We start from the raw sequence: 23,496 nt of genomic DNA, 5'->3' as shown, positions 1-23,496 counted from the left end.
GAGGTGGGCAGATCACAAGGTCAGGAGTTTGAGACCAGCCTGACCAACATGGTGAAACCCCATCTCTACTAAAAATACAAAAAATCAGCCAGGCGTGGTGTTGCGTGCCTGTAATCCCAGCTACTTGGGAGGCTGAGGCAGGAGAATCGCTTGAACCCAGGAGATGGAGGTTGCAGAGCCGAGATTATGCCACTGCACTCCAGCCTAGGCGACAAAGCAAGACTCCATCTCTAAAAAAAAAAAAAAAGAAGAAGGTATTTTGAGCCTGTTAGGGGAGGTTCTATAGTGTGGAGCTTCTTTATAAAGTGGTCTTATGTATATCAAAAAAAAAAAAAAAAAAAAACCAAAAGCCAGAAACTAGATCCAGCTCTGGGAAAACACTATTTTAATGTATTTCTATCTGATATGTCATAAATTCTTTGCTATGAATGTCTATGCAGATACTTGAAGAAAAATTGATTCTCTGGATATACATCAAAACCTAGATTAACTTTGTACATTAACATTTATTTTTAAAAATTGATAAGAACAACATGTTAAATATTGGCAAAACTAAGAGCACTCAATTTGATTATCCATCCAGCTTTCACAGAATTTACTTCTGAGCCCACAAGACTCAAATTGTATAAGGATAGAGTCTGTTTCGTTCATCAACATATCTAGCACCTGACATAGTAGTACATGGCACAGAGTGGGTGTTCAATAAATATTTGTCAATGACTGAACAGAAATATTCAGCAGCAAGTGAAAGAAACACATGACTTTGAACAATGGCATGAGAATACCAACTGTTTCATTATGCAATGACAGGATCTTTTGGCAAAAATTCTAGGATTACTTATAAGTAGATCAAGAATTAGATAATTTCCTCCAAAATAAAGGAATTCTCATAATGGGGGGGGGATACTAACATTTTATCCTAAAAGCAATTCTGTAAAACTTGGAGTATAAGCTAGGTGAAAACCACAATACTAAGGAAGGCAATTCTAAAACTACTGTGTTTTACATATTTATTAAAGAATCCATTATTTGTGATAATACTCCTAACACAGGTGAAAATATTTTTACAATATTTTACCAAACTCCTAATAGAAAATGTCTAGTCAGTTCATCCTTTTAGTCCCTGAATCTTTCTTCCATCTTTAAAATTTGAGCATTTTAAAGATGGAAGAAACCTGTAGGACTCACGTCATTTTTAAAAAATTGACTTAAAACACTTATTGGATAACTAATACATTTGTAACAGCATCATGATTTGTTCTGATATCTGTATTTCACCCAGCACTGCTGAAATTAAACAGAATGAAACTCAAAGCATTCATCTATAATTTCAAAAATGATTATTTGAAATTTTTAAATCAATAGTCATAACATCATCCTTGTGTTCTGAAATTAGAAAATTCTTAGCACATATACAAACATATTTACCTATGTCAATTAGGTCAATGTCAGGATTTATCAAAATTCTCTGTCATGAAATTTTTTTCAAAATCTTGATTTTCAGGTACTATAAAAAATATGCACTAATCAAATGATATGTGTTCAGTTCTGACAATCCCACAATTAGGAGGAAAGGGAAGGAAAAAACACTTATACAGTTAAGTTTCAAATCCTAAATATTTAGTTCTTTATTTAAGCCTACCCCTATAAATTTAAAAAGATATCAGCACTCTTGGTTACCAATTGTAAGCAATATAAAAATTTCACTGCTATTAATTCTAATTAGTTCAGTCCATCCATTTTCTTATACAGTGAATGTCTTTTTTTCTATCAGAATCCAACAGAAGAATAATGCAAATCTCACTTCTGAGCCCACGGGCAAGCAGTCTCAACAATAACCAAAAAAATGTCACTTTACGACTGGTAGTCCGTTTCTGAAGTAAAAATATTTTCTCCAGTAATCAAAATTTGTCATGAGGAAATCCTTCACTGTTCTAGAAGCACAGTTCGAAGCTCATCTTCTTTATTGATCATCATCGAAGCAATTGCACCATCATTAAACTCAAAAGAAGTTCCTCCATCCACAACCATACAGGCATCCCAACAACGAGAACGAACACAAACCCTAGGCAGAAGGAAATATCTCTTTAAATAGTAACAGTTTTCTTAATCTTAACTAATAAGTTATTTTAATCCTGAATTTTAACCTCACACATCACTTGGGCCTCCATTTAAAAAATCAAGTTGTTCTCTGGTATGAGAAAATTAGTGACTATGTAAATATATGGGTATATTATGAAGGTCTCCAAATGCAAATATTCAGGATAGCACCATTCACTCAAGCATTCAGCAGTAAAGAAATGCAGACCTGACTAAACTCACAGGCTGTTTTCATATGATTGAATGTTGAATTACTAACATCACAAATACTAAGTATTGAACAAGAGTGTTAACTATTTTCATGTAACATTTTTACTTAAGTATAACACATATACAGAACAGCTGGGTACGTGTATATGTATACAGGTATACATAATTATTAATGTACAGTTCAGTGAACACACTTACGATCACCCAACTCAGGAATCAACTGTTACCCAGCTTGCCAGAAGCTCCCTCACTGCCTTCTCCCAGTCACTATCCCTGCTCCCTCCTCAAGCATACCTACCTTCCTAATTTCTATCACTGTAGTAGTAATAGCTTTGTCTGTTCTTGAGCTTCATATAAATAGAAGAATATAATATGCACAGTGGTGTCTGTCTTCTTTTCAATAGTATGTTTGTGAAATTCATCCATGTTATTATGTGTAATATTAATAGTAGTGTGTTCATTTTTAATGCTGCATGAAATCACTTCTATTGTATGAAAACACCAACATTTCTCTCTCTTCTACTATTCATGGACATTTGGGTTTTTGGCTATTGGGAGTAGAGCGGTTATGAATATTCTTGAATGTCTTTGTGCACATATTTCTGTTGGTGCATACATTTCTGTTGGATATATACCTCAAAGGGGAATTAGTGGATCACCGTGTATGCTATGTGCAGGTTTGCTAGGTAACTGCCAAACAATTTTCCAAGCTATACATTCCTAACAGAAATTTAGGAATACACAGAAAGTTGTAGTTACTCCTCCTTGCCAACAACTGGTACCTTAGTCATTCTGGTGGGTGTATATGGTAGTGTATTATGTAGTTTTAATTAGCATTTCCCAGATGAATAATAAGATCATGTTTTTCATATGTTTATTAGCCATATGAATATCACCTTTTGTGAAATGCCTGACTTTGGCCATTTTTCTATCACATTGCCTGCCTTCTTCTTATTGTCAGTAGTAATTTTTATATACTAAATATTCTGGCTATGAGCCCATTGCTGGATATAGGTCCTGAAAATATCTTTCTCGCTCTGCCTTTTTGTTTTCCTAATTGTATCTTTTGATTACTGGCAGGTCTTACTTCCAGTGTAGTTCAATTTGTCAATCTTTTGTTGTTACAGTGCTTTTCATGACATGTTTAAGAAATCTTTTCCAAGTGTCAAAATCACAAAGCTATTCTCCTATTAGCAAAACCTTAAATATAAGTAGTATATATCTCTGAAGGAATCTTTGTCGTCTCACTCAAACTGAGTACAGATCTGTGGATTAATCAAATTAACTGTCAAATGACAACATGAATTTTAAGATAAATTTCCTTATTTGTGTCTAACCTGGGGAAAAAATTGTATGTCTATAAAGAGAAAATATGTACACTGAGGTCAGCAATTTGTAATTGCTTAAGCTGTTTTCTGCTTGCCATGAGATAGATGACATTTTCTCGGAATTTTAGATTTTCTTGTTAATTTGGAAAATTGGGGAAGCTTTACAAAATAAGAAATTATATCCACTTTTTTATATCCTCTCTCCCCAAAAATAAAATGAAGCAAATTCAATAGGTGGGAGGTCACTTTTAGGGAAAACCTAAAAGAAATGAAAACTATTCTAAAGGTTTATTGCTATGCAATCTAAGTTTTCTATCAGTGTTTATCGTGTTTTATTCTACAGCTTATGAAAAGAAGGGGCTTTCTATTCAGCTTCTTTTACAATTATTGTGTCTTGGTTCATTTTTTAAAACCAACAAATCACTGAAATAAATAACTGTACCCTTTCTAGTCACTTAAGTTTTAGCTTCTCTAAAATGGCACAACAAGTGTACAAGAAAATATGATTTTAGCCGGGTTAGCATGATACCTTATTACTTTCACAGGTTCGACTTTTCCTGCTAGATTAAGTTTGAATGAGCAAATTTAATGAAATTAAATTGTTTTCAAACCAAGTGTGCTTTGTAACAATGAAAGGGATGAAAATAGTCAGAAGTCAGACCGAGGATGCTTACTTTGAGGAGAAACAACGCTGACGACTGCTTGAGAAAACTCTATTTGCTATTGGTTCTCGAATACTGAAAAGTATTTTTGGTTCTTCTGGACTGTAGAGCAGTGATTCATTATATTCATTTGTTACTACAAAGAAAAAAAATATTAGCACACTCAATAAAAAATGGTCACTTCTGAGAAGGGCAAAACAAAAAATAGATGCCATCCCCCATTTAAAATTAATTCTGTTCCAAAAGTCTATTTGGGAACTAGTTTCTCGAAACTCGTAACACATATTCCATTAAAAACAGTAACAAAAAACCTTATAAATAAGAATTAGGTACCATGATTTGCCCACAGAACCACACATCACCCACAATACAGCAGAAATAGGTACAATTGGGGAAAAAGAAAAAATAAAAAACCACTAGCTTCAAAGCTTGTAATTAAACAATAGAGGAACTAGATAGATGCATTCAAAAAAGGAACTTGAGTTGCCATATTGCCCTGCCAAGTTCTTTCCAAAATACCACATCAAAGAGCTCATAACTATGATAATAAGCAAACAGCGTTGATATAAAATGCAGTCTCAAACAACGACAGGCAATATCCTTTCTCCAATACATCAACATATTTTTTAGAAATCTTTGGGACCTTTCTCTCTAATCAAGAGGCACATGAAGGCTGGAATACAAAGCACAAATTGGTTGAGAAAATTACAAATATATCAGGCCTGAAAGAAAGTTTAACTGAGTACTACATTAAAAAAATTAAAAGACTGTCAGATAATCTACCTTATGAAAGTTTCATCTGAATTACTGGCTTTAAAAAAAATCTAATTCACTCACAAAATAAAATTTGGGTCCGTGAGAACACACCACAAAACAGCATGCTAGCTCTGAAAGAAATTTCAAAGGCGTAATTTCACAAATGTCTGTAACAGTGATTGCATCACTGGCACTCACTGTTGCTTCTGAAGATAGTCAAATCTTGAAAGGAATGCCATTCATCAAAGTAAAGCTTTGGTATGTTTATTAAAAGAAAAAAATCACAGATGATATATATATACACATACATTTGTGTGTATATGTATGTGTATATATATGTGTCCGTGTGTGTATATATATAACCTTAATTTATATATATACCTGACATAAATTTCAGTTATTTTATATATATTATTTTTTAAGTTGAATTATATAATTAAGAAGCAATTACTATATGTGCCTAACTTTCCTCTGATACAGATTTACTGCTGGTGCTAATTCACGAACCATGATTAAAATAATCTTGTAGGTCTCAAATTGAGCGAAGAAGACCAGAATCCATTTTAGAAGGCTGAATGGGGCTTGAGAGATTTACTTCTTTTTTCAAACTATTTTAGAGGCAAACTGTCCCCCCAAAAAAGGAAGTCTTATGTGGAAACCTAACAATAATGACAAACTGACACTGTTAAAATACTGTATCAGGTTAAAAGGTATTGCTAACTCATTTTAAGGTAACCAATGAGAATGAGGCTGTTAAGATAACTCAAATCCAAGCATTTATGTTTATGGATGACAGTTGCAGTCTTACATGTATCAATATTCACTTTATATCTATATATTTTTTGTCATATATGTTGAGAAGATCCTTACATAGGTATGTAGATGTAACTTTAAACACATTTTGGTATGGGGTTTTATAAAAAACAATCTACCTTGAAATTTTAGGATATCCTTCAATGGAGATAGCAAAAAAAAGCTTTAATTTGAGGTGTATACAAGAATGATCCTGGTAGATAAGTAGACTTCAGTGTGTTACAATCTTATATGCAAATCAAATGAATGTGTTTTCAGTTTAAAATTTAAATTGTTTTAAACAGAATGTAAAGAATACATTTGAAGAACTCCTAGAAACACCAGCTAGATGATCTACTTTAACCCCCTCTTTTTACAACTGTGGAGGATCACAGCCTTGCCCAAGTTTCACAGCTGATGTAGTAGAGATCTGGAACTGGAACCTACGATTTCAGATTTCTTGGTAAGTATTCTTTCTCTAACAGTGCTAATTCTCTTAAAGGAATCTTGAGGTATCTTGCAGTAATCGGGCAAAACTAGGGAGAAGAATGTTAAAAAGAATATTTGAGTGAATAAGAAAATAAGCACTCATAGCTCAGTGAATTCTATCTCATTCAGAGGATATTAATGGCATAGTGAATTTAGCTATGCACTTACTATTTGTGAGATAAAGATTTTTCTGTAATTCCCTATCCCCCAGGACATGTTTGCAGTTATACTGCTTTGACTTAAGAGTTGTATTTCAGGGTTGACTAAAAATCACAACAACCAAGTCCAACTTTAATCTTTATGTTGCTTAAAGACATTTAAGGGGATATCGTATTAAAAGCATGTTTGAGTAAAAAAAAAAAAGTACTTTGCTAATTAAATAACACTTCACACTATCATTCTTAAAACTGAAATAGAACTAAACTGTTAGTGATTATTACCAATTGTCACTGACCTTTCTCTACCAATTCTCTGTTCAATGGAAGACTCAAATTTCCTTGTCGTTTTGCTATTGAAAAAGGAAAGGGGGAAAGTATGATTAAAATGTATATGTTATAAATACATATGTTATTCTATAACATAATAGCTAATATAAAATAGCATGTATATATTATATAGCATATTATCATAAACAGTAGTCCCCCCTTGCTCTTATTAGCACTTTTGCTTTCCATGATTTTGCTTTCTTCCAGTTTCAGGTACCGGCAGACAACCATGATACAAAAATATTACATGGAAAATTATAGAAATCAACAATTCATGTTTCAAATCGCACATCATTCTAAGTAGCATGGTGAAATCTCACGCAGTCCTGCTCTAACCCACCTGGGATGTGAGGCATCCTTTTGTCCAGCTTATCCATGCTGTGCATGCTACTGGCCCATTAGTTACTTAGTAGCTGACTTGGTTATGAGATTGACTGTCATGGTATCATAGTGCTTGTTTCATGTCACCCTTATTTAACTTAATAATGGCCCCAAGGCACAAGTAGTGATGTCGGCAAATCAGATATGCCAAAGAGAAGCCATAAAATGCTTTCTTTGCATGAACAGGTGAATGTTCTCAAACAAAAAGGTCATATGCTGAGGTTGCTAAGATTTACAATCAGATATATGAATCTTCTATCCATGATATTGTGAAGAAGGAAAAAGAAATTAATGCATGGTATAAGGGTTTGGTAGTATCCAAGGTTTCAGCATTCACTGGGGGTCCTGGACCATGTGCCCTGCGGACAAGTGGGGACTACTGTAATAACTGTTTTGGTACTCACCAATATTTAAAACATCTTCTACTGCCTGAGTTGCAACCCTGTTAATATTGAATGACCTAGAAACAAAAATCACAAAATTTTAGTTTTAATTCTAAAACATGCTAAAATCACAAATGGATAACCTACTTAAAACATAGAAAATTCTTAGAATTTGGAGAAAGTTCTAAATGAACAAAGTTAAAAACTGGTAAATAATGTACTAGTATGGGTATGATGAGACAAGTATTTTCATACATTGATGGGAACAGAGATATTGCAGTTGGAGAGCAATTATGCACTATCAAAATTAAAATGAACATATTCTTCAATCTAGTAACTTAACCTAAAATATACCTCCATCTATAATACACAAAGATAGGTACAAAAATTATTAGCTGAAACGCTCTTTATAACAGCAAAACAACTCAAATATAGAAACCCACAGAAAGCTAATTAAATAAATTATAGCTACTCACTGATATTAAAAATAATACAAATATATGTGCTGATGTGTAAGGATAACCAAAATACTACGTTAAAAAACAAAAGGCATCATATAGTGTATATATTGTTTCATTTTAAAAACAAAAAAATATATATATATAGTATGAATCTAGATATAAGTACTACAGATACGAAATGAAAAGGAGACTAGCTTTTTGCTGTATACCCTCCTTTTGTACCTTTTAACATAGGCAAGTATTCTTTAAGTTATAAAATAGTTTCCTTAAAGGTAAGAAATCTTCTACATGTGCAATGCCTTGCTTAACCACTAAAAACCAAGCATTAATACAAACATGAATAACTTTTCAAAACAGTTCTGTCCTGGGGGTCTATAAAGATCACTAAGAAAAGGTTATTTTTGGCCGGGCGCGGTGGCTCACGCCTGTAATCCCAGCACTTTGGGAGGCCGAGGCAGGCGGATCATGAGGTCAGGAGATCGAGACCATCCTGGCTAACACGGTGAAACCCTGTCTCTACTAAAAAATACAAAAAATTAGCCGGGCGTGGTGGCGGGCGCCTGTAGTCCCAGCTACTCGGGAGGCTGAGGCAGAAGAAATGGCGTGAACCCGGGAGGCGGAGCTTGCAGTGAGCCGAGATCTCGCCACTGCACTCCAGCCTGGGCCACAGAGCCAGACTCCCGTCTCAAAAAAAAAAGAAAAGGTTGTTTTTTTAAAAGAAAATTCCCAGTAATTTTGAATTATTCTACCACCTCATAACTCTTCATACATGATCTCAATAGATAATCTCAAGGAACAGGAATAACGTGAGTCAACACAACTCTAAACCTAAATCACAGTCTCTCAACTTTTTGAGAGAGGGAGAATAAGAGATACTCTTATACCTGCTAAACCCTGTACCCTTCATGTTTGGAGAAATGCAAAAACATGAGAACTTTTTTCTTAGGTCTATAACCTTCACCATTCTAAGAGTTCCCATTTAAAATCAGACATAACCTCTACTACCAAACTGGAAGACAAACTGAGTATCACATCTTCATCAACTACTAAAGCTTCATCTCCTAAAAACACATCTTCATCCTTAATTTAAAGTCTGGTAGGGCAGCATGTATGGAGAAAAAGGACTAAGAAGAATCTTAAGAAGAAACTAATTGAAATATATGGTGATCTGGCTCTGTAGTACTTCTCCCAATGTACGGAGTAAACCTGATTCCCCACTGACCAGAGAACTGACATGATAATGGGACAATTTAGAGACATTTGCTGTGTAATACCACCCCTATATCCTGTCTCCTGTGGAAGAATTTCTGGAGATGCAGACATGGAGTAACTCTTCCCCAAACCTGTTTTTCTTCCTGAATGCATATTTTCTTTCTTTTTTTTTTTTTTTTTTTTTGAGACGGAGTCTGGCTCTGTCGCCCAAGCTTGAGTGCAGTGGCCGGATCTCAGCTCACTGCAAGCTCCGCCTCCCGGGTTCACGCCATTCTCCTGCCTCAGCCTCCCGAGTAGCTGGCACTACAGGCGCCCACCACCTCGCCCGGCTAGTTTTTTGTATTTTTAGTAGAGACGGGGTTTCACCATGTTAGCCAGGATGGTCTCGATCTCCTGACCTCGTGATCCGCCCGTCTTGGCCTCCCAAAGTGCTGGGATTACAGGCTTGAGCCACCGTGCCCGGCCCTGAATGCATATTTTCTAGTCCTTCATGCCATATAGTCATGTGACTAAGTTGTAGCTAATGAAATCAGAGTGGACATGATGAATAAAACTTCAAAGCCTGGCTCACAGCCTCCCATGGGGAGTCCCCATGCTCTTCTACCTTCTGTAGCAGAGCAACCGGGGGAGCTATGTTTAGAAGGTGGTAGAGCCATGTGATGGAAGAACTCTGGCTCCTTGAATAACCACTTACAGGGAGCTACCTGCCAATCAGGAATACTCACTGCAGACTTTACAAGAACAAGAAATAGACTTATACTGTGTTAAGCCACTGAGATTGGTGGTTTATCTTTTATAACAAATAGCTTACCGTGAGTCATACATTTCCACATTTCATATTAAAAGTAAAGATAATTAAAGAATTTCATACAAGAAAACAAGCCCCTCTCTATCAAGAATTAAAAGAGAAAAATAGACTATTCTAATCTTTTCTTTCCAGTGATTCTTCAGAGGTCTATGGTTTACAGATAGTTTTAAAATTTAAATCATGACTTCACCATTTATTAGCCACATGGCTTTGGGAAAGTCAGTTAACTTATGAAACTTTTTGGATTCTACTTATGAAAATAAAATCACCTACTTCCAGAGTATTTGTGAGAATTTAAACAAGATCATCTAATTAGCTTGGAACAAAATATGTGCTCAGAGATGGTAGTATGACAAAAACAAAAATTACTAATGTATAGAAATATACAGCTATTCCCCAGCCCCTCTGGCTCCTAGGCTTCCCTTCTCTTCCTACATTTCTTGAAGAGAAAAGGACAAAAGATGAATGGGAATTGCAGTGGAGAACATGTTAGATGCAAGCAAGCTGCATGGGGCTTGGTAGAGAAGAGACTGAGTAACCAAGGTGGCAGGGATAGGATATAGCTTGTGAGAAAGACTTTTATACTAGAGCACAGGAAATAATAGAAAACTTTAACAAGCAACATAGAGAAGGCTGAGATTTTAATCTAACCCATACTTATCGAAATGTAACATCAACACAGGACTCAACTACTGGGTGCATGTGGGAGGCGAGGAATGTTTTAAAAGCATTGTAGTGGCTGTCATTCCCTATGCCCCGAAAGGTTGAAAACTTGAACTATCAAAATCTATCAAAATTACACCCCTCCCCAAACAGAAGCCCCATTGCCTCTAGCAGAAGCACTACTTCACTGAGATTAATTACAAATTTATCTTGATAATTCTTCAATACAACCTAGTGACTTTTCTTTCAACTATGTGACCTCTATAGACAGCTCAGAACCCCTCTCCCTTTCCATTTAAAAACTGACCTTCCCTGTGAAGCAGCACAAGTAGTAATGACAGTGAAAAGGGCACTGATTTTGCAGTCTAGCACACCTGTACTTATATCCACGTTCTGACTCTTACTTCTTGTATAACTTTGGCCTAAATTATCCTTGCTAACCTTTAATTTACTCATTTATAAAATGGGAATGTTACTACTTTCTTCCAGGATTTCTAAAAGGATTAATTAATATATAAAAGTACCTAGCACAGTACAAAGTAGCAGGGGCTATATAACTGATAGTTTGTATTACAATGCATAAAAAATAAACATACAGAATCACGGAAGTTCAGAAGGCAAAGTAAACTTACTATTTTATCAGTTCTAATTCCTGCATTTTGCAGACAAGGATTTGTACACAGATGTAAAGCTAGTCTGTGGTTTAATCAGGTCTCTTAACTTCCAGGCCAGTACTCTTTTCAATTATACCACTTTGCCCATTTTTTATGATAAGAACACTGGGTAAAGACAATCTCTATTTCTAACAGAAATTTCCATTTCTATTTCTAATTTCACTCTAGTTTTCAAAAAGTAGCATAGCATGTTCAACAGGAAAGATGCTATCATCATAAAGGAAAGCTGTTAGCTGTAATGTTTTCAATTTAATCTATGAGATGGTTACAAAATAATTTTATAACATATTAAAGGATTAATTTTTTTCATAAAATTATTGGAAAATTCACTTTAGAAATTTTCCTTTCACTGGCCTTCAGGAAAACAAGTTATTAACCTACCTTTTAAAATGATACTTCTTATTTTTTCCAAAAGACTATTTGGCTAATTTTTTTTATTGAATACTTATGAATTAAATGACATGATATCTGAAAAATAACTTCAAAATAAATAGGACAAAAGTAGATAGATGGGGTACAGAGGCAACAAGACTGGGCATGTGTTGATAATTACTACTAGCTAATGGTATGTGGGGATTCATTACACTATTTTGTCACTTATTAAAAATTTTTCATAATAAAATAGTTTAAGAAGTCATGCTAAACAAGAAGGAAATAAAACTCTAAATCAAACTATCCAAATTTAAAAGTTTGATAAGCATTGTTTTAGCTATATACAATTGTGAGCATATAGTCATTTACTCAAAAAATATTTTTTGAGTGAATACATATAAGGTACTGTGCACACAAAAGATTAAGCAGGGAAAAAAAAAAAAAAACCCTAGTCACCATCCCAAATCCATAAAGTTGCTTTAACTAGCTGGGTACTAGCATATTAGATAACTAATAATGTAACAACGGCTATAACAGTGCTATGAGAAAAAGTGTTAGGGAAGGATAAACATGATTAATTCACTGTCTTTATGAAAGAGGTGAGTGTTAAAGATTTGCTAAAGAGAATGACATTTCAAGACTGAATTTTCAGCCAGTGGATAGAAAGTGGAGTGTTCAGGCACTCAAGGCAGGAAGAAGTTGCACTGAGCAAAAATAAAAAGCCAAGCGAGAACAAGAAGCGTGCTGAGAATTGCAAGTAGTTGTGCCAATTCTAGTGTGCCATAGGTGGGAGTAAGGGTAGGGCAGGAATAAGGCCAATAAGATCACTAAGGTCATATGATAAAGGGCCTCAAATGACAGATTAAGCAATCTGAACAGTGGTCAATGAAACTTGTAAAGCAGAGAACAGAGATAGATTTATCTACATTTTAGAAATATTACTCTGTTGTAGATACTGGAAAGGATGTGGAGAAATAGGAACACTTTTACACTGTTGGTGGGAGCGTAAATTAGTTCAACCATTGTGGAAGGCAGTGTGGCGATTCCTCAAGGATATACAATTAGAAATACCATTTGACCCAGTAATCCCATTACTGGGGATATACTCAAAGGATTATAAGTCATGCTACTATAAAGACACATGCACATGTATGTTTATTGCGGCACTATTCACAATAGCAAAGACTTGGAACCAACCCAAATATCCATCAATAATAGACTGGATAAAGAAAATGTGGCACATATACACCATGGAATACTATGCAGCCATGAAAAAGAATGAGTTCATGTCCTTTTTAGGGACATGGATGAAGCTGGAAACTATCACTCTCAGCAAAATATCTCAAGGACAGAAAACCAAACACCGCATGTTCTCACTCATAAAACAACAGAACACATGGACACAGGGAGGGTCACACACCGGGGCCTTTTGTTGGGGGGGGGACTGAGGGAGGGATAGCATTAGGAGAAATACCTAATGTAAACGAGGAGCTGATGGGTGCAGCAAACCAACATGGCACGTGTGTACCTATGTAACAAACCTGCATGTTGTGCACATGTACCCTAGAACTTAAAGTATAATAAGAATTTTTTAAAAAGTGAAAAAAAAAAAAAGGAAATATTACTCTGTGTAGTGCAGATGACAGCCTCAAGAATAAAAGGTGAGGCACAAAGAATATTCACTAAAAAGGTGCAGGCTTGGACCAAAGTAGCAGCAGTAGAAACCCAAAAAGTGGACTAAGATTTCAGAAGCACAATGAACAGGATTTCGAGACTGGGATATATAGAGAAGAGAATGAAGAATGGAGGACTCCAAAGGTAAGAACAAGGTTTTGAGAAATCATGTTTTGCTTTTTTTCTCTAGACATGGAGTCGGGTAAATGCTGAGGGTATTCAGCAATATAAAGAACACAAAAAGAAAAACTGAAGACAATAAATTCAGTTCTGAATGTGTTGAATTTGAAGTGCTACGAATATCCTATCTGGCATGTGATTTTAGAATATGAGTTTGTACTCAGGAGAGAAGGTATGTTTGGGAGGCATCTGTGAGGAATGTACTAAGAAGACGAGACTACCCAGAGGGAGGTTATAGAGTAAACAGGACATAGGATGCACCAGGTTATCTCCAGTTAGGCTTTTAATATACAAACCTCCAGTCTATTTTTGTTTATTGTACTTTGTATTCATTTTCTTACTATTATTTAAAATATTTTTCATTTTTAAGAAAAGATAGTCCCAAAACCACTTCTCATTTCCTTTCCTTTACAAACCTAGTACTCAATAGTGACCAAATCCAGGCTGTAACTATAATCCAAGAAGTCAAGGCAGGACTACTAGACCCCAATGATGAATGAAACAGAAACTTGGCCTACCTACATAACACCACCAGGACATCTCTTGCGTATTACATGCCTTAGATGTGCCAATATATTACATTACTGAAAATATTTCACAAAACTTGATAAGCAACATCCCAAGTTACTTACCAGGCCTTTGATCCTGTTCCAGTACACAAATTGAGCCCTGAACTCTTCTGTTTTTCCCATGGACCATCATCAACTGAAATCTCATAGTAGGAAGCCCTGTGAATTGAGAATATAAAACTGTTTGCTGAGCTTATGGTTCACAGTAAATAAGATAGTCTTCTTCAGAACTAAGAAAATCTTAATTAAGTCAGCTTACCCAAGAAATACTGGACTTAGTAGGCACACACATCATGATGCTAATTCCAATACTGATTAAGTGAAAAAGTTAGAATAAATAAAAAAAAAAAAAAAAAAAAAAAAAAAACTACATGTCTGCATGCCTGTCTGATTTATATATTCCTTTCTGACAGTACTTTAATATTTCAAATAGGGGCTTCTTGCAAATTTCTGGCTAGCACTGTGCTATTGCTCTTATGGAATCTAACATACACAGAGCCTCATTTCAGAATTCAAAAAAGAAAATACTATTCTTAAGTGAGTTTCATTCTTGGTAGCCAGTCCTTGACATATTTTAAAGCTGATTCTAATTCTTAAAGTTATTAATAGTTTCTACTAAACTCTTGTTTCTTAAGCTACATGCTAATGTACCTTTTGAATTGGTAGTAAGCTAACAGAGATTAGATAATAAAGCTGTAAAGAAAATTCTCAACCAATACTGGATAGTGGACAAAACTAGAGATAAACCAGAACTAGAAATTTCTTTGAGATTTACATTTCCTAAAATATTTCATCAATATGAAATAAAATGGGTTTTCTGGCACCAGCAAAAATGGCACTATTCTTTAACTCCATGAATGCATAAATGATTTGTAACTATTCAAAGAACTTTTGAAATGTCTAAAAGCCTATTTTGTAAACTCTATCTTAAAATAATTGTGTCACTGATCAACAGTGAATTTTTTTCTCCAGCAAATAAAAAAGTTAAGATAAAACCGTAATAAAACACAAATTTTCAAAATAATAACAATTACTGGACATGCTTACAAACACTAACACTGTGGATAATTTATCTCTTATTCTAACCTTTACAGTTTATCCTGTAAGCTCTTAATTTGTGAGGGTTTTGCACAATACAACTCCTTTTCACTTTTTTCTTTATAGTCAGAATTTCTTATTCAAAATAAAAGATAGCAGGCCTAACATTCACATTTAATCTATTTCATAGCTTTGTTATATCTTCCTAGAAAACACACACATTAGGAGCCTATTATGTACAGACAAGCCAGCCAAATCCATAGAAGTGGCTGCCACTATGCCAGAATCAAGTAAAAACAAAAGAGATTAAAGGTAAGGGTGCATGGGTAGAAAAGAAGCAGAGGCAGAGAGAAAGACAAGTACAGTCAAGTGAGAGATGCTGAGCCCAAAATAATGAGCAAATTTAGTGTCATTCTCACATGCAAGTTTATCAGGATTAGTCAATTCATAGAATTTTTGTTTCAGGGAAATTATGTTTTTAAGGCAGCAATAAAACTCACAGTCCCTTTAGAGTGGGTATACTTCTTCTTAAATTGTCCACTGCTACAGCCCAAGAATAAGACATTCTAGGTTAGAACAAATAGGAGAAAAGAAAACAAAATTGGGCCTTTAAAATGTTCTTAAATCTAAGAACATTATAAATGAGGCAGGAATAATATTGCTGCACTTCACATTTTCCAAGCAAGGCACTTAAGTTTTCAGAGCATAGTGAAGCCTCAATACAGAATCTAGAATCAGAAATACTGGGCTTACGTTACAGTTCTGATGCTAGCTAATTATATGACCTTGGGCTAGTTATTTGAACTCTCCAAATCTCAATTTTGTCACTAATAAATACAACTACCTTTCTCACAGGGTTGCTATGAGCATTAAATGAGATAGCACACACAATATGAGCAGTGCCTGACACATAGCAGGCATCCAATAAATGTTCATTTCCTTTCTGTCTAAGGGTCTATGTCATAAAATCTTTAAAAGTGAGTTATAATACCTGCAGTAAACTGTTTTCAATAGCATCAGAAGCCAATCCATTGCTGTCTTTACTTAGTAAAACCATAAGGTGAGACATCAAAGAACACAAAAAGCAGCAGCATCAGTTATTTATGAGATAAACCAACCAGATCACTACTGCCACATAAAATAAAAGCATTTGATTGAAAATCCCCTCAAGAAACTTCAGACTCCCCCGAAATCTATCAACTGATGCCAGTTTTCCTCCATATATGTTATTTAATTTTTTAGTAAGTATAAAATTACAAAGCAAAGCTAGCTCTCAGCAGTTACCTTTAAAATACACAAACAGAATAAAATAAGCCATTAAATGGCTTCCCTGAAGTAAGCATAAACTCACAAAACATTTTTATCATTGCATTTATTTAAGGTAGACTTTCTCCAATCTCATTTAAAGTTCTTCCTCTCTTCTCTATCTTGTCTTTAGAATAATGACAAGATTGTATCACTAGAGTTAAATTTTTTCTTCTCTCATCTACCACATAGTATCTATAATTCATGTCCGTATTGCTTCAAACTTTATATGCAGCAAAAGAGAAAACTTTATAGATAGCATAAGTCTTGCTGTGTTAAAGTATATTTTTAAACTTTACTATATTTTTGTTTCCTAAATATTTTATCTTTGAATAATAAATTTTACTTTTAACTTTTTTAAATTATGTATTACTCTCCAAAAAATTAAGATACCACTACCTTTGTTATTCATCTTTACATCCCTAATGACTCACATATTACACACAGCACATGCACAATGTATTTTTGTTAAATATTACATCAACAACATAATTACAAATCAAAAAAACTGTTCAAACCATTCTGCTGAATCAAACTTCAATTCTTTTTCAACACAACCCAAGTTGAGTCATTGGCTACAATGTGAATATCTTTTTTAGTTAAGACAAGTTTTTCTCACTATAATTAAAGTTCTTATAAAAGGATATGACTTCCAGCAAACAAAATTTCAGAATTTATGGAACTCTTAGTAAACTAGGGATCCAACAACATAATCTTCAAAGGGTCACTCACATGGTTCTAGTAGCAGGAAAGTAGCAAATAAAACTCATCTCTAATCTTCTACCCTTAATTTACTTACATCTACAAGGATGAGAAGCCAGGTTCTAAAGTACTATCAAGAGTTAACTTTACATCACAGTAGTCATTTTATAGCTTGTCACTGTGTTCCACAAAAATGTTTTGCAAAAAAAAATTATGTTGATAATGTAAGCCTAAGTTATATTCAAGTCCCACAAAATAGATTCTGCCAGTAATGAAACAAATACATTTTTACACTCCTAATAAGGAACTACATTAACCTTAATTTTTGCAATAATGGTTACAATCTTGAACTGTCCATGCACTTGCCTTATGATGTGTTACACTAAAAAGGATACAACATCAACTATGGAGCATTATTGTCAAAAATGCCTAGTCTGAATCTAACATGAAAAAAAAAAACATACAAATTTAAAATAAGGGATATTCTGCAATCCAACTGGCTTAGACCATTCAAAAATATTAATATCATGAATGACAAAACAGGATGGAAGTGTTCTTAATTTTAAAAGGCCATGATGGCCAAATGCAATGTGTGATCCTTAATTGGATCCTGGATAAAAACAAGCAAACAAATTATAAAAATAAGCAAGCAAACAAATCAGCTTTAAGAAGCACTAATTAATAGGAAATATTAATATGAACTGCCTATAAAAGTTTTCTATCAATTGCAAATTTGTACTTAGTATATTACTCTCTTAAATATTTATAAGCTGGGAACAGTGATATGCACGTCTAGTCCCTGCTACTTAGGAAGCTAAGGCAGGAGCATAGCTTGAGTCCAGATTTAAAGGCCAACCTGGGCAACATTCAGACATGGTAAGATACCATCTCTAAAAAATAAAAATAAAACATTAATAAAGCATCTGGCCAAGTGCAGTGGCTCACACCTGTAATCCCAGCACTTTGGGAGGCCGAGGTGGGCGGATCACCTGAGGCCAGGAGTTTGAAACCAGCCTGGCCAACATGGTGTATCGGGGGAACCAGCCCCCAATATTTAAGAAATTATAAGAGTATTGATTGGGGAAGTGATAAATGTCCATGAAATCTTCATAATTTATGTTCAGAGACTGCAGTAAAGACAGACATAAGAAATTATAAAAGTATTAATTTTGGGAACTGTTAAATGTCCATTAAATGTTCACAATTTATGTTCTTCTGCCGCAGCTTCAGCCAGTCTCTCCGTTTGGGGTCCCTGACTTCTCACAACAATGGTGAAACGCCATCTCTACTAAAAATAAAAAATTAGCCAGGTGTGGTGCCACGTGCCTGTAGTCCCAGCTACTTGGGAGGCTGAGGCAGGCTAATCGCTTGAACTCGGGAGGCAGAGGTTGAAGTAAGCCAAGATCACACCACTGCAATTCAGCCTGGGCGATAGAGTGAGACTCGGTCTCAAAAAAAAAAAAAATAATAATAATAATAAAGAATCTATATAAACAGATTAAAGGCTCTGGGATGCAGTACAATAACTTTATTTAATACAGGGTTTTACAAACTTTTTTTTGCCATACAATGTTCTTTCCCCTTAATACATATTAACGTCTACGAAGGTTTTGGAAATATTTCATTAAATAATGAACTGCCATTACTTACAAAAGATTATTCACAAATCTTAGCCAGGTTGTAGAAATTGAATAAATATCCAAAAGCACTAAAACATTAAATTCCATGCTCAAGATCACTGGTTTAAAAGTACCTGGATGACAGACTCTCCCCAATGAAGACTTCATTTAGTGCTCTCACTGGCAGAAGTTGGGGTCCTGAAGCCTCACACCCTGCATGTAATTTAAGACAAAGAAAATCCAAGATAGCTCCTTGATTTCTAGAAATGTTATAAAAAATTTATAAAACATTACAACTTTTATATTTTTGTTTTTAAAAGAATCACATACTTTAATATAGTTAACATTTAAATTATCTTTTACTTAAAGCATCCACAACATAAACCTTAAAGGAATCTAAACTTACACCTGTAATGAAGGCCCGAGTCTCTCTCAAAAATAAACCTTAATTCTTCTTGAAGCAATTTCTCAAGAGTGATGAACTATATTTATCCATCTCAAAAGATTCTTGTTGTTACACTTAGTTTTATCTTGGAAGCTTCAGAGATATAACTTACCAATTAAAACAAGAACTATTTTGGATTTAAGCAGCAAATGACATGCATGGCTTGGATGATGGAAACCAAACCAGGTATGTTAAGAAATCAGACATTTTTTTCTAAATAAGGAAACCTCAAGAGTGTTTTTAGCAACAGCAGCACTGGAGGAAATATTTCCACATCCCCCTTCATAATTCCTAAAAAATGTTTTCTTTTTTTAAATCTATAAGGTTGTGTGCACAGTTAAAGTAATCTTCCTTCATAATTACTTAAACATTACACCATCATATAAAATGACTGTCCCCTTCAAATGGTTCCCTTTACTTCTTTTATTAGTTTCCAACTGGAAAAGGCAACTCTGTATCCTCAATGTCACAACTATCAGATTTACTGGACTCAAGTATCTCCCACTAGGCTAGCATCATGAGAAAAGTTCGCTTTCTGTCAGACAAGTTGACTTTTCTGTCTCCTCCACAATTCCTACGAAGTTAATGTTTAAAAATCCATCCCAATTGTGGTAGGCAGGCTCCAAGTTGGTGCCCAGTGATTCCTGCCTCCCTGGTATTCACACTTTTGTGAATACATATACTCACACTCTCTTTCTCACATCATACTAGGGTTGCTCTATGTGACCAACAGAATATGGAAGCAGTGATGGCATATCACTTCTGAGATCAGGTTAGAAAAGACACTGTTGCTTCTACCTTGGCTGCTCTCTTTCTCTTAGATCTCCTGCTCTAGAGGAAGAGATAACATGAACAACCCTTTGGAGAGACCAACATAGTGAGGAACTGAAGCCATCTGCTAAAAGCCATGTGATGAGCTGGAAAGTGTGTTCTCCAGTTCCAGTCATGTCTTCATATACTGCTGTCCTGGCCAACAGCTTGACTGTCACCTCCTGCCTACACCAGAACTAGCTAAGCTATACTCTTAGAATCTTGACCTTTATAATCTGTGTGAGGTCATAAATATTTACATTTAAGATGCTAAGCTGAGTGATTTGTTATACAACAATAGTTACCTAATACACTATAGTTACCAAATACACTAATAAAACCACCACTGTCACCAAGACCACTTTGATCTATTCTTCTCCTTTGACTTGGTAGCCTAATTATTAAATTCTTCTGTTTGTTATGTTTATTAAATTGAACATTACATTTTTCTCATTTATTTTGGACTATAACTGCCTAAAGGGAACCCAATTATTCTTTCAAATATAACAAGTTATTACAATACCAAGTACCCTTGGAGTACTTATTGTTTACCTAAATTATCAGCTCAACTTCGTAATACAGAGAAAGACCTTGATACAAAAAGCTAAATATATATATAACTTAAAGCCGGTTTTAGTCATATATATGTATATACACACACACATATATATACACATATATATATAAAGATTTGATATGTTTAATCAAATTTGATTGCACATAAGACTAAAACTGGCTTTAAACTGTCTTAGGTACTACATATATTCACATTCTCATTCTTGACAGTTTTATAAACATAAATGGCTAAAATTTATTGTTTAAATTACTTTTCCTTAAATAATTACCAATGAAATTCGTTTTAGATTACTATACCCACAGATTTCCTACAAATGCTCAAAAATAGGTACTCATGAAATATCACCAGTAAATCTGAGCTCTCACCATCAAACTGTAACCATGTTTCCCTTTTATATGGTCTTGACTTTCCACCTCTATTCTCATTTTCCCTCATCCTAATTTATCTCTCCATATTACATTTTTATTGCATGTGCTTGTTGAATTTCAATTCAAAACTTTCATCAAATGAGTTAGACAATAAATAAAATTGCTTCAAATCTCATTAATCATCTTAATTCTGCTTATTTTTTCATACTAATTCACTACTAAACCTTATCTAATCACAGAACTGTGTTCATTTAAAACTTGTCTCAATGGGACATAAAAACATGGACTCCATACCATTACTTTATTTTTTTGAGACAGAGTTTAGTTCTTGTTGCCCAGGCTGGAGTGCAATGGCATGATCTTGGCTCACTGCAACCTCCACCCACCGGGTTCAAGAGATTCTCCTGCCTCAGCCTCCTGAGGAGCTGGGATTACAGGCATGCACCACCATGCCTGGCTAATTTTGTATTTTTAGTAGAGACGAGGTTTTACCATGTTGGTCACACTGGTCTCGAACTCTTGACCTCAGGTGATTCGCCCACCTCGGCCTCTCAAAGTGCTGGAATTACAGGCGTGAGCCACCGTGCCCAGCCACCAATTACTTTTTTATCCAAGTGAATAGATTACAAAATTATAATTTGTATTTTTAAACACAGAATTGTAATACTAGTGACACAAACTACTACACTGTGTAATTCTCTCACACTATGATGTTGCTAAACTTTATTTCCAGGTCTACTTGCACTGGATGGAGTCATGTGACTAGTAATGACCAATGGAATGTGGACAAAATTAATGAAAAGGCCTAGTTCCTAAAACTTCCCGTAAGATCTTCTATGTTTTCTCCCCACAAGATACAGAGGATCCAATAGAAGACTCAGAGGCCTTAAAATATGGTAGCAGCCACTATTTGGTAGCAGCTATGGTTGCCTGAAAACTCCTTGGACAATGAGATGAGTTAAAAATAAGCTTTTGGGCCGGGCGCGGTGGCTCAAGCCTGTAATCCCAGCACTTGGGGAGGCAGAGACGGGCGGATCACGAGGTCAGGAGATCGAGACCATCCTGGCTAACCTGGTAAAACCCCGTCTCTACTACAAAAATATAAAAAAAAAACTAGCCGGGCGTGGTGGCGGGCGCCTGTGGTCCCAGCTACTTGGAAGGCTGAGGCAGGAGAATGGCGTAAACCCAGGAGGCGGAGCTTGCAGTGAGCTGAGATCCGGCCACTGCACTCCAGCCTGGGTGACAGAGCGAGACTCCGTCTCAAAAAAAAAAAAAAAAAAAATAAGCTTTTGCATTCAGTCACTGAGTTCTGGGATTGTTTATTAAACCAATTCATCTCTCTATATTAATACAACCAGTCTTTATTTATATAGCATTTACATTGTGTTAGGTATTACAGATCATCTAAAGATTATTAAAGTATAGGGAAGGATGTGCATAGGTTATATGCCAATACTATGCCATTTTATATGAGGGATGTGAACATCCTCGAATTTTGGTATCTGTAGGGGGTCCTTGGTACCAATCTCCCTCAGGTACCAAGGGATAAGTGTATATGAAATAATCTGCTCCAGTCACCACCCCCTCCATCTCCTTCTCCTCTCTGGAAGCTTGCAGTAGCTGTTTGTATTCTGACAAAACTTGGTGAAGAACATTTTACCATTAATTATGTGAAACACTTTGTGGGTCCTTTCAATTCAAAGACTCTTGCCTAAGTTTCCTAATTGAAATTTTTAAAAAGTATTAACTGATTCATACTAACTATATATTTATGGAGAACAGGTAATATTTTGATACACGCATACAACGTATAACGATCAAATCAGGGTATTTAGGATATCCATCACCTCAAATACTTGTCATTTGTGTTGGGAATATTTCAAATCTTCTCTTCCAGCTATTTTGAAATATAAAATAAATTGTTAATTATAATCAGCCTACTATGCTACTGAATGCTAGAACTTATTCCTTCCATCTAAGTGCATGTTTGTACCCATTAACCAACCTCTGCTCATCCCACCTTTCACCCTTCCCAGGCTTTAGTAACTATCACTGTACTCTCTATCTTCATGAGATCAACTTTTTCAGCTCTCACATATGAAAGAAAGCATGTGATATTTGTATTTCTATGCTTGACTTATTTCACCTCACATAGTGACCTCCAGTTCCATTCATGTTGCTGCAAATCTCAGGATTTCATTCTTTTTATGGCTGAATAGTACTCCATTGTGTATATATATACACCATATTTTCCATATTCATTTATCTACTGATGGACACTTTTACTCCATACTTGGCTATCGTGAATAGGGCTGCAACAAACATGAGGTGCCAGTATCCCTTTGCTATACTGATTTCCTTTCCTTTGGATAAACAGCCAGTAGTGGGATTGCTAGATTGTATGGGGAGTTCTATTTTAGATTTTTGAGAAAC

General features: G+C 35.1%; 1 protein-coding gene across 7 annotated transcripts in view; it reads right to left on the bottom strand.

Annotated features, from left to right (window-relative positions):
• Positions 1–486: 486 nt before the first annotated feature.
• NADK2 (NAD kinase 2, mitochondrial) overlaps positions 487–23,496 on the bottom strand; it is a 48,334-nt gene continuing 25,324 nt past the window's right edge. For 4 of the 7 annotated variants that reach the window (XM_017880719.1, XM_017880720.1, XM_017880715.1 and 1 more), the window contains exons 7-13: positions 18,998–19,076; positions 15,738–15,803; positions 14,263–14,358; positions 7,608–7,663; positions 6,792–6,845; positions 4,313–4,436; positions 994–2,065 (exon numbers count right to left, since the gene is read on the bottom strand). In XM_017880719.1, the coding sequence (XP_017736208.1) occupies positions 1,927–2,065; positions 4,313–4,436; positions 6,792–6,845; positions 7,608–7,663; positions 14,263–14,358; positions 15,738–15,803; positions 18,998–19,076 (614 nt within the window). In that variant the 3' untranslated portion in view covers positions 994–1,926. Of the gene's footprint in view, positions 2,066–4,312; positions 4,437–6,791; positions 6,846–7,607; positions 7,664–14,262; positions 14,359–15,737; positions 15,804–18,997; positions 19,077–23,496 lie in introns of all 7 variants that reach the window. The other 3 variants (XM_017880716.1, XM_017880718.1, XM_017880721.1) reach the window with 2 other exon arrangements.

This window comes from Rhinopithecus bieti, unplaced genomic scaffold (assembly GCF_001698545.2).
Source record: "Rhinopithecus bieti isolate Rb0 unplaced genomic scaffold, ASM169854v2 scaffold_11966, whole genome shotgun sequence".
NCBI lineage: Eukaryota > Metazoa > Chordata > Mammalia > Primates > Cercopithecidae > Rhinopithecus > Rhinopithecus bieti.
Note: the sequence above shows the minus strand (reverse complement) of the source record. Positions and strands in the feature narration are given on the sequence as shown.